The sequence below is a fragment of the Tigriopus californicus genome, chromosome 7 (assembly GCF_007210705.1).
Source record: "Tigriopus californicus strain San Diego chromosome 7, Tcal_SD_v2.1, whole genome shotgun sequence".
Taxonomy (NCBI): Eukaryota; Metazoa; Arthropoda; class Copepoda; order Harpacticoida; family Harpacticidae; genus Tigriopus; species Tigriopus californicus.
In genome coordinates, this window is record NC_081446.1 from 4,621,630 (window position 1) to 4,634,698 (window position 13,069).

The following is a 13,069-nucleotide window of genomic DNA, read 5'->3' on the forward strand; positions in this document are numbered from 1 at the left end:
TTCCTGTTTATTGAATTATAATTCAATAGTTGTTGAAGACTTTGATGAAACTGATGAAAAATAGCTTCTTTGATGCTTCATTGATTTTTGTGAAATTTTCAGTGATCGCTGAATTAAATTGATGTGTTTAGACAGTTCTTATAGAAATTGTCAAAAAATGCTTTTTTGAGGGTTTTAGATGTGGTTGTACAACATTTTAAGTCAATTTGAAATAATGAAAAGTAATGAAAAATAATCTTTCATTTTTGTGACATTGAAAATCAACCTTGACTCTGGCAAATTAAAAGAACATATAACCGGGCATTTGGGGCTTTTTCTTTTAATTGAATAACTAAATCCTATGGAACTAAGTAGCGGTGAAATGCATGACATAATATATATTCAAGAGCATGTATGCTCCTAATTGACGTTGAGTAGGTTTTTGGAAATTTTTGTTTTTATAAGTTTTTTAAGGTATGTAAGTTTTTTATGTGGGCTAGAATTCCATAAACTAATAAAATCAAAATTGTGCCTTGTGACGTTTTGAGGTAGGAAAATGCCAAGATTTGTTTAGGAATTATCCCGGAAACTTGATAGGGCTTTTTGAACAGCATGTTCAATGGATGGTCTTTTGGGAATTGATCACAAGCCAGTTTATTGTATTCTTTGGCCAGCCCAGTGTTCAGTCATCCAACATCCAAATTCTAGACATCTTAGCATCAGTAGTCTTCTTTCTTCCCAATCAATTAACTTCCAGTCAATTGAACTCACCCTAAACTTGTTTGACCGCTTTGTGGTTCCTGATCGCACTTGATCTAAGTTGATTGATCTTTCCATATCACTCAAAAAACGAAACTATAGGCCAAGAAGATGGACAAGCTCCTCTGGGCCCTTTTGTGTTGCGTGGTCTGGGCTGATGCCCATCGACGAGGCCCCTTCCTTAAAATGTTTCCGGAGGCACCCACTCACAATCCTCCTCAAAATGAAACGGGTAAGTTGAAGGGTTGAATTTGAAGCGGTACATGAGGCTCTCTTCATTCACAACCGAATTCTGATGCATCAGGTCAGCCATTGTTCCTTACGCCACTCATTACCCAGGGGAAAATCAAGCAGGCTCAAGACATGGCTCGAGTGGGTTCGCCCATGAATGATTTGGTCGAAAGCTATTCGGGATACTTCACAGTCAACAAGGCATCATGTCAATCCAACCTCTTCTTCTGGTTCTTCCCGGCTGCCGTAAGAATCATTGGGAATATGATCCTGGATTGTAAATCTATGGTTAAAACAATCTCAATTAAAGGGATCATTCTATAATTTCAGTACAAGCCCGAAAAGGCACCAGTACTACTTTGGCTGCAGGGTGGACCCGGTGGATCATCAATGTTCGGTTTGTTCGTGGAGCACGGTCCTTTTAAAGTGACCCGAACTATGAAGCTCGAAGCTAGAGACACGGCTTGGTCACTGACCCATAACGTGATCTACATTGACAATCCTGTGGGCACAGGTACGTTCAATTGACACTGGATGATGATTTTTTTCCGTTTTTTCGGGAACACTTGCTTCTATCTTAAGGTTTTAGCTTCACCGGAAGGGACGAGTGCTACGCCCGTGATCAAACCAATGTGGCTGATGATTTATACGAGGCCTTGCTACAGTTCTTTCAGTTGTTCCCGCAGTACCAAAAATCCGATTTCTACGCTACGGGAGAATCTTACGCTGGAAAATATGTACCTGCTATCTCTTATAAGATTCACACTGCCAATCCAGCCGCCAAGCAAAAGATCAATTTTAAGGTGAGATCCATCGTCAGGGCTTCTTAGGCTCACCTTTACTCCTGACCAAATTGAGCTTTCCGATCCAATGTTAAGGGCATGGCAATCGGCGATGGTCTCTGTGACCCCGTCACTATGACCAACTACGGGGATTTCCTTTTCGGCATTGGTCTCATCGACGAGGAGGATCAGGCTTATTTCAAGAAGGTCTCGGAGCTTCAGGTCAAGTTAATCGAATCTAAAGAGTGGGTCCAAGCGTTCCAAACCTTTGATGACCTTTTGAATGGCGATCTAAGTGGACATCCCTCGTATTTTGCCAATGCTACCGGGTTCAATTACTATTTCAACTACTTGATGACCTCTAGCCCGGCGGAATTCAGCTATTTTGGCAAGTTCATTCAAAGCACCAAAGTCAGAAAAGCAATTCACGTGGGAAACTTGACCTATAATAACGGATTGGCGGTGGAGAAGCATTTAATGGAAGATGTTATGAAATCAGTCAAGCCTTGGATTGAGGAGCTTCTTGAGCGCTACAAGTAAGGTTTTGAAAATTGTGCGAAAAAAAGTGAACAATATGCATGGTTTTTTTTACGTTGTAGGGTAATCATTTATAATGGTCAAATGGATGTGATCATTGCTTGGCCTCTAACCGAGAGCTTCATCACATCAATGAAGTGGAGTGGAGCTGAAAAGTATCTCAAAGCCTCCAGGATCAAATGGTGAGGCTTAATAAGAATTGAGAGTTTTTGGGATTTGTTGTCATTATTGGCTTGATTTTTGCAGGCATGTTGGAAACGACTTGGCGGGTTATGCCAAACAGATTGGAAACTTCACTCAAGTGCTGGTTAGGAATGCTGGACACATGATTCCCTACGATCAGCCAAAATGGGCCTTTGACCTTATCAATCGGTTCACCAGAGGCAAAGAATTCAATTAGGTTACCTTTGATCAAGTGATTTGTCTCTTTTTACGCTTTCCTGTATGCCTCATAAGGTAAAATACCCATAAAAGGTGTCTTTCGACCAAAAACCTTCAAATCGTGACGTGAGCAAGCAGACTGAACCAATCAGATTTAGGCAAGCTCTCTTGAAATCTGATACCGATGCCGTTTACAGAAGAAATTTCCCATGGTCGAATGATCGAGGGTGTGAGAGTCCAAAACTGGGTGAATGCGTTTGTTGCGTCTCAATTTTGCAACGGATTCTGATTACACGTTTGCCACAAAGGGGCTTCTTGTTTGTTGGAAATATAGGGCTAGTCAGAGAAGCGACACTCACGAGATTTCTGAGATTTTTTTGCCTCCCTGCCGGCTCCCTGGTGTGTGCGAAGGGGATCGGCTTTGAACACATTTAGTTACGTGATTCTCAAAATCAAGTTCCGAATTCAGGGAGCCAGTGATTCGGTCAGGTAAGCACGACACCCTGCTGCCCAACTACTACCAAAATGTGTTCAAAGCAAAGTCCCAAGTGACTTGAATGGAGAGACTTTTCTCTGAGTTTATCCTTTTAGCCTGAACTTGAATAAGCTGTTCCAATATTGTGTGTATTTGCGAGTAATCACTTGGTTTTTTGCAATTAGTACAACCGTACCGATACTCGCGTATCACAAGATATAGCAATACAATTTCAGACCATTTTCAAATGGTGAAATCAAGGTATATGGAGAAACAGGCTGAAATGCCAGATTACATGGTATTTAAAAAAAACCTTCAAAATTCCCAAATCCAACTAAGAGTCCTAGTTTTGGTGTCCTGACCTGTATATTTGCAAACAAAGCCAGAGGAAACTTTTTCTGTGCTATGTATTGTGCCCATCGCCTCGAAAGAGCTCGTAAACCCTAGTCTTCTTTATTAAGAGAGCCTGAGTCGGGTCTGCTCTTTCTTTTTTCCCCCGGATTTCAGTGTCAGTTCTTCACCCGTTCCACCTGCCTTCATAGGTTTCTTATGATCATAATAAAGCGGAAACACCATATTGGTTTCAAATCCCCTCAGGGAGCTTTAAGAATTCGCCAATGGTTCGCTGGCTCTTTAACTCTGAGAACCACCGCTTCCCACTTGGTCATTCTTGGCTAGTGCTCAGACCGGCAGCAACATGCGGACTACGTAAGCCAGTTTTGGAACACGGTGATGGCTTCATTAAAATCGTCAATGTCCCCCTTCTCCCACTAAGATACGAGGAACATAGAGGGGAAAACTGTCAACTTCAAAGTTCAATCCTGAGTTTGACCAAGGGTGCATGCTTTCATAGACCCCATTGTTTCATCCACATTGACCAAAGGATCAGGATTAATTTCCTCCCTTGCCTCGTGTTTGTCCCATTGTTCTAAGAAGAGCAATTGAAAGAGCTCCTCTTGGAGGGGGATTTGAAAATTTGAGGCTAGTCTGATCCAGAATGAGATCAAAGAATACAAACCATCATCATCTTCTCCGATATAACTTTGCTCAGCTTTTATCACCAGACGAAAAACTGGTCTTGACTCATTTTATCTTGTTTCAACTAGACAAAAAAGATTACACGTTGGCTATCACTTTTATCCAACCACACAAATCGACTCTCAAAACAACGTGCGTCTCAGGTTCGAGACTCAAAGTGCAATTGCACCTCTCGCAAATCTGTTCGGGAAAAAATAGCGTGGTGGAGAGAGAGAGCATTAGGGTCCGAAAAAAAGAGCGAATAAAAAAGTCAATAAAGTAAAATCGGTCGTTTTTTGAGCCCTCTTTATTTCTGCACTAGACATGGACCTTGTCCAAAGAAGGCAGGTTCAATTTGGCTAGACATATTTTTCTGTGGAACACGATTTCGCGGTCAATTTGAACCGTTTGGTCCCGACTTCAGTCAACTGTGTGAGTAAGAACTGGAACTTTATTTAAACCTAACACAGAAATGTCAATACGATGAACGATCTCGTGATCTTGAACCACCTGCAACTGGGGTCAAAGTAAGGGTCCAAGATGTATCCCTCACCTTTGGGATTGGCTGGGAACTGTCAATGGAATTCGTGATGGCCATGGAGGTAGATCGTATGAGATATCTTCTCAAGGACGAATTCTCTTACGAAATCGACGGAAGCTAAAACCTTACCATACAATTGAAGGCAAAGATTCCAATTCGTCATGCTCGACAAAACTTCAACTATCCAAAAGATTCGGGTGCAATAGACCCAAAAGAAATTGTCGAAGCCCTATTCGATATCCTGATTTGGAATCTAAAAGAAGGGGCTAGTAGTAGTTCGTATATGAAAGGTTCCGTGTCAATTTTAAATAAAGTTCCAGTTCTTACTCATACACACGCTCATTGAGGAAATGAGTTTTGGGTCCTGGAAGTTGTCGTTTTCACTGCCAAATATCCTCAATTGATCGTCGGTAACATGGAGACGATCCAAGGCTTTCATTTACACCCTAAGCACTTCAAATCCGACGTTTTTTACTCAAAAATGGGGACGAGCACGTCCCGTGTCCTGTCACGGTCACCATGTGTGAGTAAGAACTGGAACTTTATTTAACCTTGACACGGAACCTTTCATATACGAATTACTTCATCAACCGCTTAACAATCGCGTTTCATCCTGTTTGTTTTCACATAGCTGAAAAGACACAAAAATTGGCATATGGGTTGCGATGCAATCATTACCATTTAGTTTCCAAGAATGTTATATTTTTGGACATTGAAGCGCAGAAGATCCCTCGAAAAGTTCACGTTATTTTCTAGTTCCTATTGATGCGGCCTGCGATCACGTTTTATTTTTGATGCTGATTCTGATGGTGGTCGTTGAATTTCGTAGAGGCTGGCGAATCTTGATCCGCGAAAAGGGACGCTCCAAAACTGACAAAGCACATCCATCCAACTCTCTTGTTTAAACCGGATGGGTAAGGCATTTTTTAATTCAAGAAGACACGTACATACACTCCGCCGAGTACTGTTGCTAAAGCACCAAGCACTGAAGGTTCAATTGCTAGCAGATTTACAAGGCGACAACGGACTCGTAGTTTTAATGCCAAAGCCATTGCCAATGAGGATGGCGAACCTGCGCAATATTGAACCTGAAAACCAGGATGAATCTCACAGCCCGACAAGTGAAAGAAGGATAGTGGAAGATTCGAAGAGAACGCCGCGATTCACCAAATTGAAGCCGGTTTTGTCAAGCTTCATCAACTACTTTATCCTAGAATTGTCTATTGCTTGGGCTATTCAGCTCCTTTAGTTATGATTTGAGGACTACACCTCCAGCATATTCTTGTGGTAATTTCTCAGAAGCGTTTTGTAAGATTGAAAGTAATCCCAGATCCGGTGAATCATGGCATCGCTGTTCTCGGCGAAGGAGCGGTACTTGTTCAACTCCAACCAGACATCTTCCGATCAATCGTGGAAAACATCGCCCAAACCGGTCATACAAGGTGAGAACATTAGACGATAGGGGCCAAAAGCTGATATTGTCATTGTTGGTGACACTTCCGGAGGGTAAGATTGAACAGATCCGCACATTTTGTTCATGTCAACAGGTTTTGGGGGTTAGTTCACAACGCTCGGATTATCAAAAGATGATTCAATAGGAATTCTGCTCAATGTGCTCAATTGGCTAGATTATTTCAAATTTTTCTATGAACACCATGAACTATGAAATGAATGCTTGTGTTTCGAGCCTAAAAGGACACTTAAGCACGTTATAAATAATGCTTTTTAATAAGAAGTCATACACATCTTCGTGAATGTTTTCAAGTGGATAAAGAAGACGGTGGAGTTGCTACTAACACACATGTAGGTAAACTGTCACATTTTGAATTGATAACGGTTGCTTTGGTCTTGACGCATCTCTTGAATTTTTCAAAATTCTTTGATTGGGTAAAAGATTACCTTAAAACATACATGACAACCTTTGCAAGAAGAAAGGCCGAAAACTCAAAGTCTCGCTCATTATTCGGCAGTACTTCTGCCCAAGCTCATGAAACGTCTTTAATCCCTGGAGACTTGCTCCTGTTCAAAGGTCGCTTTGAAATGGAAATATTATCAGTGAAACAGAAAGATTATTTGAATTTAATCAATGTTCACACTTTAAGATTTGAATTTTCTCGCACTCATGCTGAAATCGTATCATCAAAAGCAGATATAATGCTCCGATATATTTGAGCATGATTAAAAACCCAATTTGATTTGTCCTCAGATTTGACAAAAATATGCAGAGCGATAATTGTTCTTTCATAAAATGAGGAAAATATTTTACTATCCCACCGGTGGTTGTTACTCTGAAGACCAAACGACGCCATTTGTTCTTGAAAATATCATTTAAGCAAATAACATTTAATACAATGTTGTGACATTCTCAAAAGATAGATTGATCGATGTTTTAAATTAGCAATTGAGCATTTCAAGTGCTCAATTTGCTAAGAAAAACACTCTTCTTTTTAATGAAGGACAAAGCTTGGCACATTCCAAATTAACGCGCAATAATGCAACTTGAATTAATGTGAACATTCCCATTTATTGTTTCCCTTCAAACCACGTTGACTTTTGGTGTTGTTGAACACCAATTATCTGGCTTAGGTACGTAACAATGTTTCTTGGTTCCACTTGTGGCTTCCGAACTTACATTCTTGAAGTACCCTATTCATCGTTCCGAAGTTACATGCATTATTTTGGTTCTTTTTGCCCTCGAATTGGATAATCACAAGTGGGTCTGTGCCATTAGTGTGTATTCTACCAAGAATGGAATGCAGTCATTTTTTTGCATCTCGCGAATATAGCAAGAGAGTTTCTACGCTTGGCTAAGCTATATCGCTCACAGGTAAATCCGTCAAGACTGTTTCATACCAACTCAGAAAACGCGAATAACCAATAAAGAGAGAGAAAGAGAGAGAGAGATCTGGCTTTTTCTGCTTGCTTGAAGTTGGACTGCCAAAGCTGTCCTGAGTTTATGGCATTCATGAGTCATGACGCGATCCTGGCGTCTTACTGCATTCCTCACAGAGTGTCTCAATGAAAGTACATATATGTTAGGGTGCATGCATTTGTAAACACTCGTGTTCCTTACATTTCTCAATGACACATCAAAACAAATGACTTGGCCTTTGTTCTTAAGGTGACGCTCTTCAAGTTGAAGCGCCCTGTTTTGGAACTCTGTAGTTAGACACGAAAGAGGAAAACCTATCATATTACCATAAGACATTTTATGCGGGCGAGTTCATAGATTCAAATTGATAATCATAGTATTGCAATATGAAAATACAACCAATGTAGACTAGTGAACAAGGGCTCTGCATACACCCCCTCTTTTCACCCTTTGATCGTTGAGTGGGCTGGAATTTGATCGACAACGGAGAATGCCTGGAAGTGTTGCTTGCGGCAATTAAAAGGTGTCAAATATCCAGCTTTCTTGAAGGGGGACTTGTGACCTGGTGGCGGCTCGATTCGGTGTGGCATGAGACTTGCTTGCATTCTCAGTTGTTGCATATTCCGGTTCGAGAAGTGTAAAGAACAAAACGAAGTAGATTCTTTTTCTCCGAAGTCTCACTGTGCTTCATGAATACACTTAAAGATATATGAGTGTGTTCTCTCTATCTCTCTCTTTTGTACTTGTACAACCACTCTGGTCTTGAGATGAGTCACTTGACTCATCTGAGATTGTGGTACAACGTTTCGTGCTCCTAAGACTCTCCCTTAACCATTCAAACTGGCCCAATCATCTTGGAGATTCGTCGAGAGACGATCGTTTTCTCAGTCCACGTCCTCGCAGCAACGCTCCATCCGTACTAAACCCATTGATTCACCCACAGGTTTCAACAATGTGCCCGGTTATCGGAATGGGAACTCCTTTGGTCAAGATCTGAACCTGGACTATCCAAATGGAGTAGTGACTTCTACTTTGGCATACAGCGAACCTCAGAACCATTTGAGTTACGGCGAGGCCCTGAGGAGCGCGTCCCCAGTCCCAATTTCCAAGTCTGGCCGATCCTCGAAGATTTCGGTGCTTAGCGACCTCAACCCCCCTTTGAGACGGGCACAGTCCCACCCACGGATGGGTGTGTCCAACAATAACAGCATGAATATGAATGGTGAAGGACACCATTCTTTAGGTCGAGCCTACCCGACGGGATCATATTCACATCACAGTTTGGCACGAACGGAACAATCCGTGGGATTGGGGGACAAGACATGGAAAGGAACGAGTTCTTGCATCGCCTTCTTGTTACTCACTTCCAGCTTGTTCCTCATTGGAACAGGTTCTGGCTTGATGGGATTCTATCGCATTCATTACCTGGATATGGTGGCCGTGGAGTTTCTTTTGGTCCCGTTGCTCATGGTGATTGGCGGTCTGATCACCATGTTGAATGCCATTTTTGGATTCTACATCAACGTGAAAGAGACGTCTTGCCTCATGATCACTTACGCCGTCATCCTCATCATTCAGTTGCTTCTCTTGATCAGTGCCATCGTCCTCTCGATCCGACTGATCTTTGAGATCCAAACTGGTATCTTTGATACCAATGTGGTATCAGAGATGGCCTTCTATGACACTAACCAATGGACCAGGAACAAATGGGACACACTTCAGAGTAAGCACTAGTCTCTTCATATATGCTATACTGATCTTTGACCAATGTCATAATTGAGCTTATTTCCAGGAGAGTACACGTGTTGCGGAGCTTACAATTTCAATCAAGGCTATTTGGCATGGAAGCAAACCGTATTGGGAGCGGATAGGAATTCCGTTCCGGACTCATGTTGTCTTCACGAATCTGCACATTGCGGCCAAGGCATTTTTGATCTCACCGACCAAAGATTGGTTATGCAAACTATACACGTCCATGGCTGCCTCACCATAATGCAAGTTCGATTGAAAGCCCATGTCATAGTAAGTTTGTGTGCTCTATCATTTTACTGTACCCAGCTTTGTACATGTGTGGGTTCACAGTCGTGGGTTCTCTTAATCCTTAAGGATCTACTGCCCACGTTTTCAAAGAAAAACATATTGGGCTGAATATGAAGGTGAAATTACTTTGCGTAGCCATGAGTTAAAAAAAACATGAAATAATGCGTTGTAAACCAACTGATTTTCAGGTTATCATGTACGTCTTTGCCGTGATTGGAAGCTTGATTGCCATTGTCGAGCTGCTCGCTGTGGTCCTGGCATTTTGCATGGCCACTCAGTATTCCCGACGTGAGCAGGACGACAACAATTGGGATTACGACTACAACCCAAATGTGGGACGAAGGACGCCCAATACCTTGGTCCCCGGGGACTACTCGAGTCAACACGAAACAAGCTTCTGATCCTCGGGTTTGCATTGTTCAGAAGCATCACAAACTGACCCTCAAACACGCCTGCCTTATCACGTCTACGCATTGTATCTGTAAGAATCATGACATGTTCCTAATGTACAGCCGAAGCAGATTTGAATCAAAAAAAGTATAAACCCAATTGCGTCTATGTACTGTCTGTTTTCGTTTTCACTAGAAAATCTGAATGAGGATCTCCTCCCTCTTCCGACTTTTTCTCCCTCGTCCTCCTTCTCCTTAGACGATTTGATGGGCTAATAAACCAAGTGAAGAAGGACTTGACATTCCCATTTTGATCCCATTTTACGGCAAACCAAAACACTCCCGGAACTTCTCTTTGTCCACGAGGCTGTTGCTTCACATTCCTCATAGATTGAGGCCACTTTGGAATTTGGAATTTCCATCAGTGATCCCTGGAACATCTTCATTTACTTTGAGGAGCCAAAAGACAATCTGGGTACACGCCAGACAAACCGTGTGTAAAACGCGAAAATTAGTCCCATCTCTCTTCCTCCCCTCCAACTCTCTTTGATGCTATAATAGATATTCTAGTGTACAGATCCCGTCTCTTGAATTGCGAAAACTAAAGTGGAAGATGGCGAAGAAAAAGTTTCATTCGCGAAATTGCCGAACTTGCCCCACTTTTTGCCCTTTTTGCGAGTCTCTTGAGATGTTTTCCTCCTTTCCTCCCGCTCGAAAGCCTTCAAAACTTTCTCAACGATACATCTACCAATGAAATAAACCAGCTCTGAGGCTGTTAATTTACCGTATCTACATAGACAATCAGGGTGTAGTTTTCATACTCAAGTCTTTCCTCATGGTGGAACTACTCCCCTTGGAAAAAGATCCGTTCCGTCCCTGCCCTCAGAGTTTGTGCAAAACTTAGAGCTCATCCTCGTGGCTCAACTCTTCATCTTCAAGATGTGACCGAAGGCCCTTTAAGATGTCCCCAATGGTAGAGGGTCTACCATCGGACGGACTCTCGAGCTCTTGGCCTCGGGATCCTACGAAGCCGACGGACGACCACTCAATTTATTCTGCACTTTAAGGTCTTCTTGAAGAGAGGAGAAGCAGACCAGAGGAGCATAGCTACGTAGATAGACGGATGGATGGAGAGAGAGAGAGAGAAGGGAAGACGGGAGGGAGACTGGGGAGTGTGGCAAGATGGGGGGAAGTGGTTTTTATTTTTTACGCCTCCTGCATTTTCGAGGAGGTCGGGCAATGCACCAACGCTTGAGAGGAAGAGCGGTTTCTCGAAGGCTCTCGGGCATCGGCAACCTCGTAAAAACAGGCCACAAAGTTCCATCCACGAACGTCTAGAACCCTTCCGATTGGCTCCCAAGAGATGAACCGTGTTACTTTTGGCCTTTGATAACTCAGCATAGAGATAGGTGAATTGGGTCTCAAGGTCTGTGCTAAGCGTTCGAGGAACTATTGTTTTTGCGTCTTGAGCTTTCCACTTTTTGGCAACTCGAAATATCCGAGAGCGGTTATCCAAGCCAAAGGGCATGACCCTGGAACCTATTAAATAAGATGAGGGGTGGAAACAGCCCGTGGGTTGAGACGAACGATGGGACCATTGAGATGTAGACGAGGAGGGGAAGTAAGTAGGGTAATATGTGCTCATGAAAGTCAGTATCCAAGTGAGCACGAGCGTAGCACAATCTGCTTGTACGCGTAGCAGAAAAGTGCATCGGTGCCGGTGGGCTATTATGACTGGAACATGGCAAACTTGGCTATCTTCCATCTTTTTCCTTTATTACATAGTCTGAGAGACGATCAGACTTTATAGATCCATTTCAAGTCGGACTTCTCATTTCTCCCGATATTTGACTCGTAATGCCTTCCACTTCTAGAAGGACTATGGGTGTAAAAGGAGTAGAGCACTTTTTCCTGAAATAATCCTAAGGCTGAATGCTCTTCTGAATTGGTTAAAGCTTACTTGTGAACCGTCGGGAAAAACTTTTACCCCCGGCGGGACTCGAACCCGCAATCCCCGGCTTAGGAGGCCGATGCCTTATCCATTAGGCCACGGAGGCTGCTCTTAAGAAACAACTTTCTTGTTTAATTATTATTCTTTTAAAATCAAATCCTAACAATTTGGCAATTCCACTTGTAGGGCTGTAGGATTTAATCAGGGAGTTTCAGTGCTAATGACAAATTTCAACAAGAGAAACAAAGATGAATAAATGATATTTGTCCTCCTCTTGGTCGCTCGACCTCTTGCCCTACAAAAAGGCGAGAAAGAAATCGAACCATCGTTACATTGCACAAAAGCAATCAATGACTCATTCTCTCCATCCCCTTTCCTGCACTGTCCTACATGCATCAAACACACTAACGCTCTAAATGCGGACGAAGCGCAACTAAAAGTCGCAGATTCTCAAGGATTCCTTTCTCAGTGCCGCGTTCTTTTTTCTTGTGTGGATCCCAAACCCTCTGATCCAATTGTGGATCTACATATATAGAGAAAAAGCGTACATAGTCATCAAAGGAAAACTCGGTTTCAAACTGCATCTCATGCACACCCACTCACACACGCCTAATGAATCCTGGTCAAAAATAGATTGATCTTAAATTATGTTTCGTAATATTTAAAAAAAAACAGATATAATTTTCTATGTACTAAATTAAAGGTGTAGTCCAATATAATATCCCTCAATCGAGTTTGACCAAAATATTGTCCAATTAGGAAGCATAATCCTCGAGAGGGGAGGGGACGACCATAATTCACTTTGACTCCCTCGGACAATGCATGAAGGTTTTAAGATGGAAGGACCCGAAACCAAATCAATGATAAAGAGTACGTACTAATCCAATGCATCTGAATCATGAAAATCAATTGGTAAACATGCCCGTAAATAGTTTTCTTGATCTAACATTATTGACCGACAGGCAATATTCGTTCATTCCCAAACACGCCTAGTAATAACGAATTTGGTGAACCCCACAATATGTAGAGTAAATAAGTAGCTACGCGAGTAATTGCGTCTTTCTCTCCTCTCTTGGTCACGTGAGATGTGTCAAAAGAAGCGTCACGGAGTTACA

At 42.3% G+C, this 13,069-nt stretch overlaps 2 protein-coding genes and 1 non-coding gene across 4 annotated transcripts; 2 read left to right on the plus strand and 1 right to left on the minus strand.

Moving 5' to 3' along the window:
* The first annotated feature begins 678 nt into the window (after positions 1 to 678).
* LOC131883862 (venom serine carboxypeptidase-like) lies at positions 679 to 3,032 on the plus strand. The gene is made up of 7 exons (XM_059231461.1): positions 679 to 970; positions 1,043 to 1,215; positions 1,300 to 1,483; positions 1,552 to 1,772; positions 1,848 to 2,287; positions 2,351 to 2,470; positions 2,535 to 3,032. Exons 1-7 carry the CDS (start codon positions 850 to 852, stop codon positions 2,686 to 2,688), a joined length of 1,413 nt encoding a protein of 470 aa, XP_059087444.1. The 5' UTR covers positions 679 to 849; the 3' UTR covers positions 2,689 to 3,032.
* A 2,693-nt stretch (positions 3,033 to 5,725) lies between these two features.
* Positions 5,726 to 10,782, plus strand: LOC131883065 (uncharacterized). 2 transcript variants are annotated; one of them, XR_009373577.1, is made up of 5 exons: positions 5,726 to 6,144; positions 8,518 to 9,297; positions 9,367 to 9,596; positions 9,803 to 10,095; positions 10,200 to 10,782. XR_009373577.1 is itself a non-coding variant. In XM_059230394.1 (4 exons), exons 1-4 carry the CDS (start codon positions 6,045 to 6,047, stop codon positions 10,013 to 10,015), a joined length of 1,323 nt encoding a protein of 440 aa, XP_059086377.1. In that variant the 5' UTR covers positions 5,728 to 6,044; the 3' UTR covers positions 10,016 to 10,782. The 2 variants fall into 2 exon arrangements, 1 of the variants encoding a protein (XP_059086377.1); XM_059230394.1 differs by having other exon boundaries at positions 5,728 to 6,144; positions 9,803 to 10,782.
* Positions 10,783 to 11,987: 1,205 nt separating this feature from the next.
* Positions 11,988 to 12,060, minus strand: Trnar-ccu (transfer RNA arginine (anticodon CCU)). Its single transcript has one exon. It is a non-coding gene; the product is annotated as a tRNA-Arg (tRNA).
* Between the last annotated feature and the right edge of the window lie 1,009 nt (positions 12,061 to 13,069).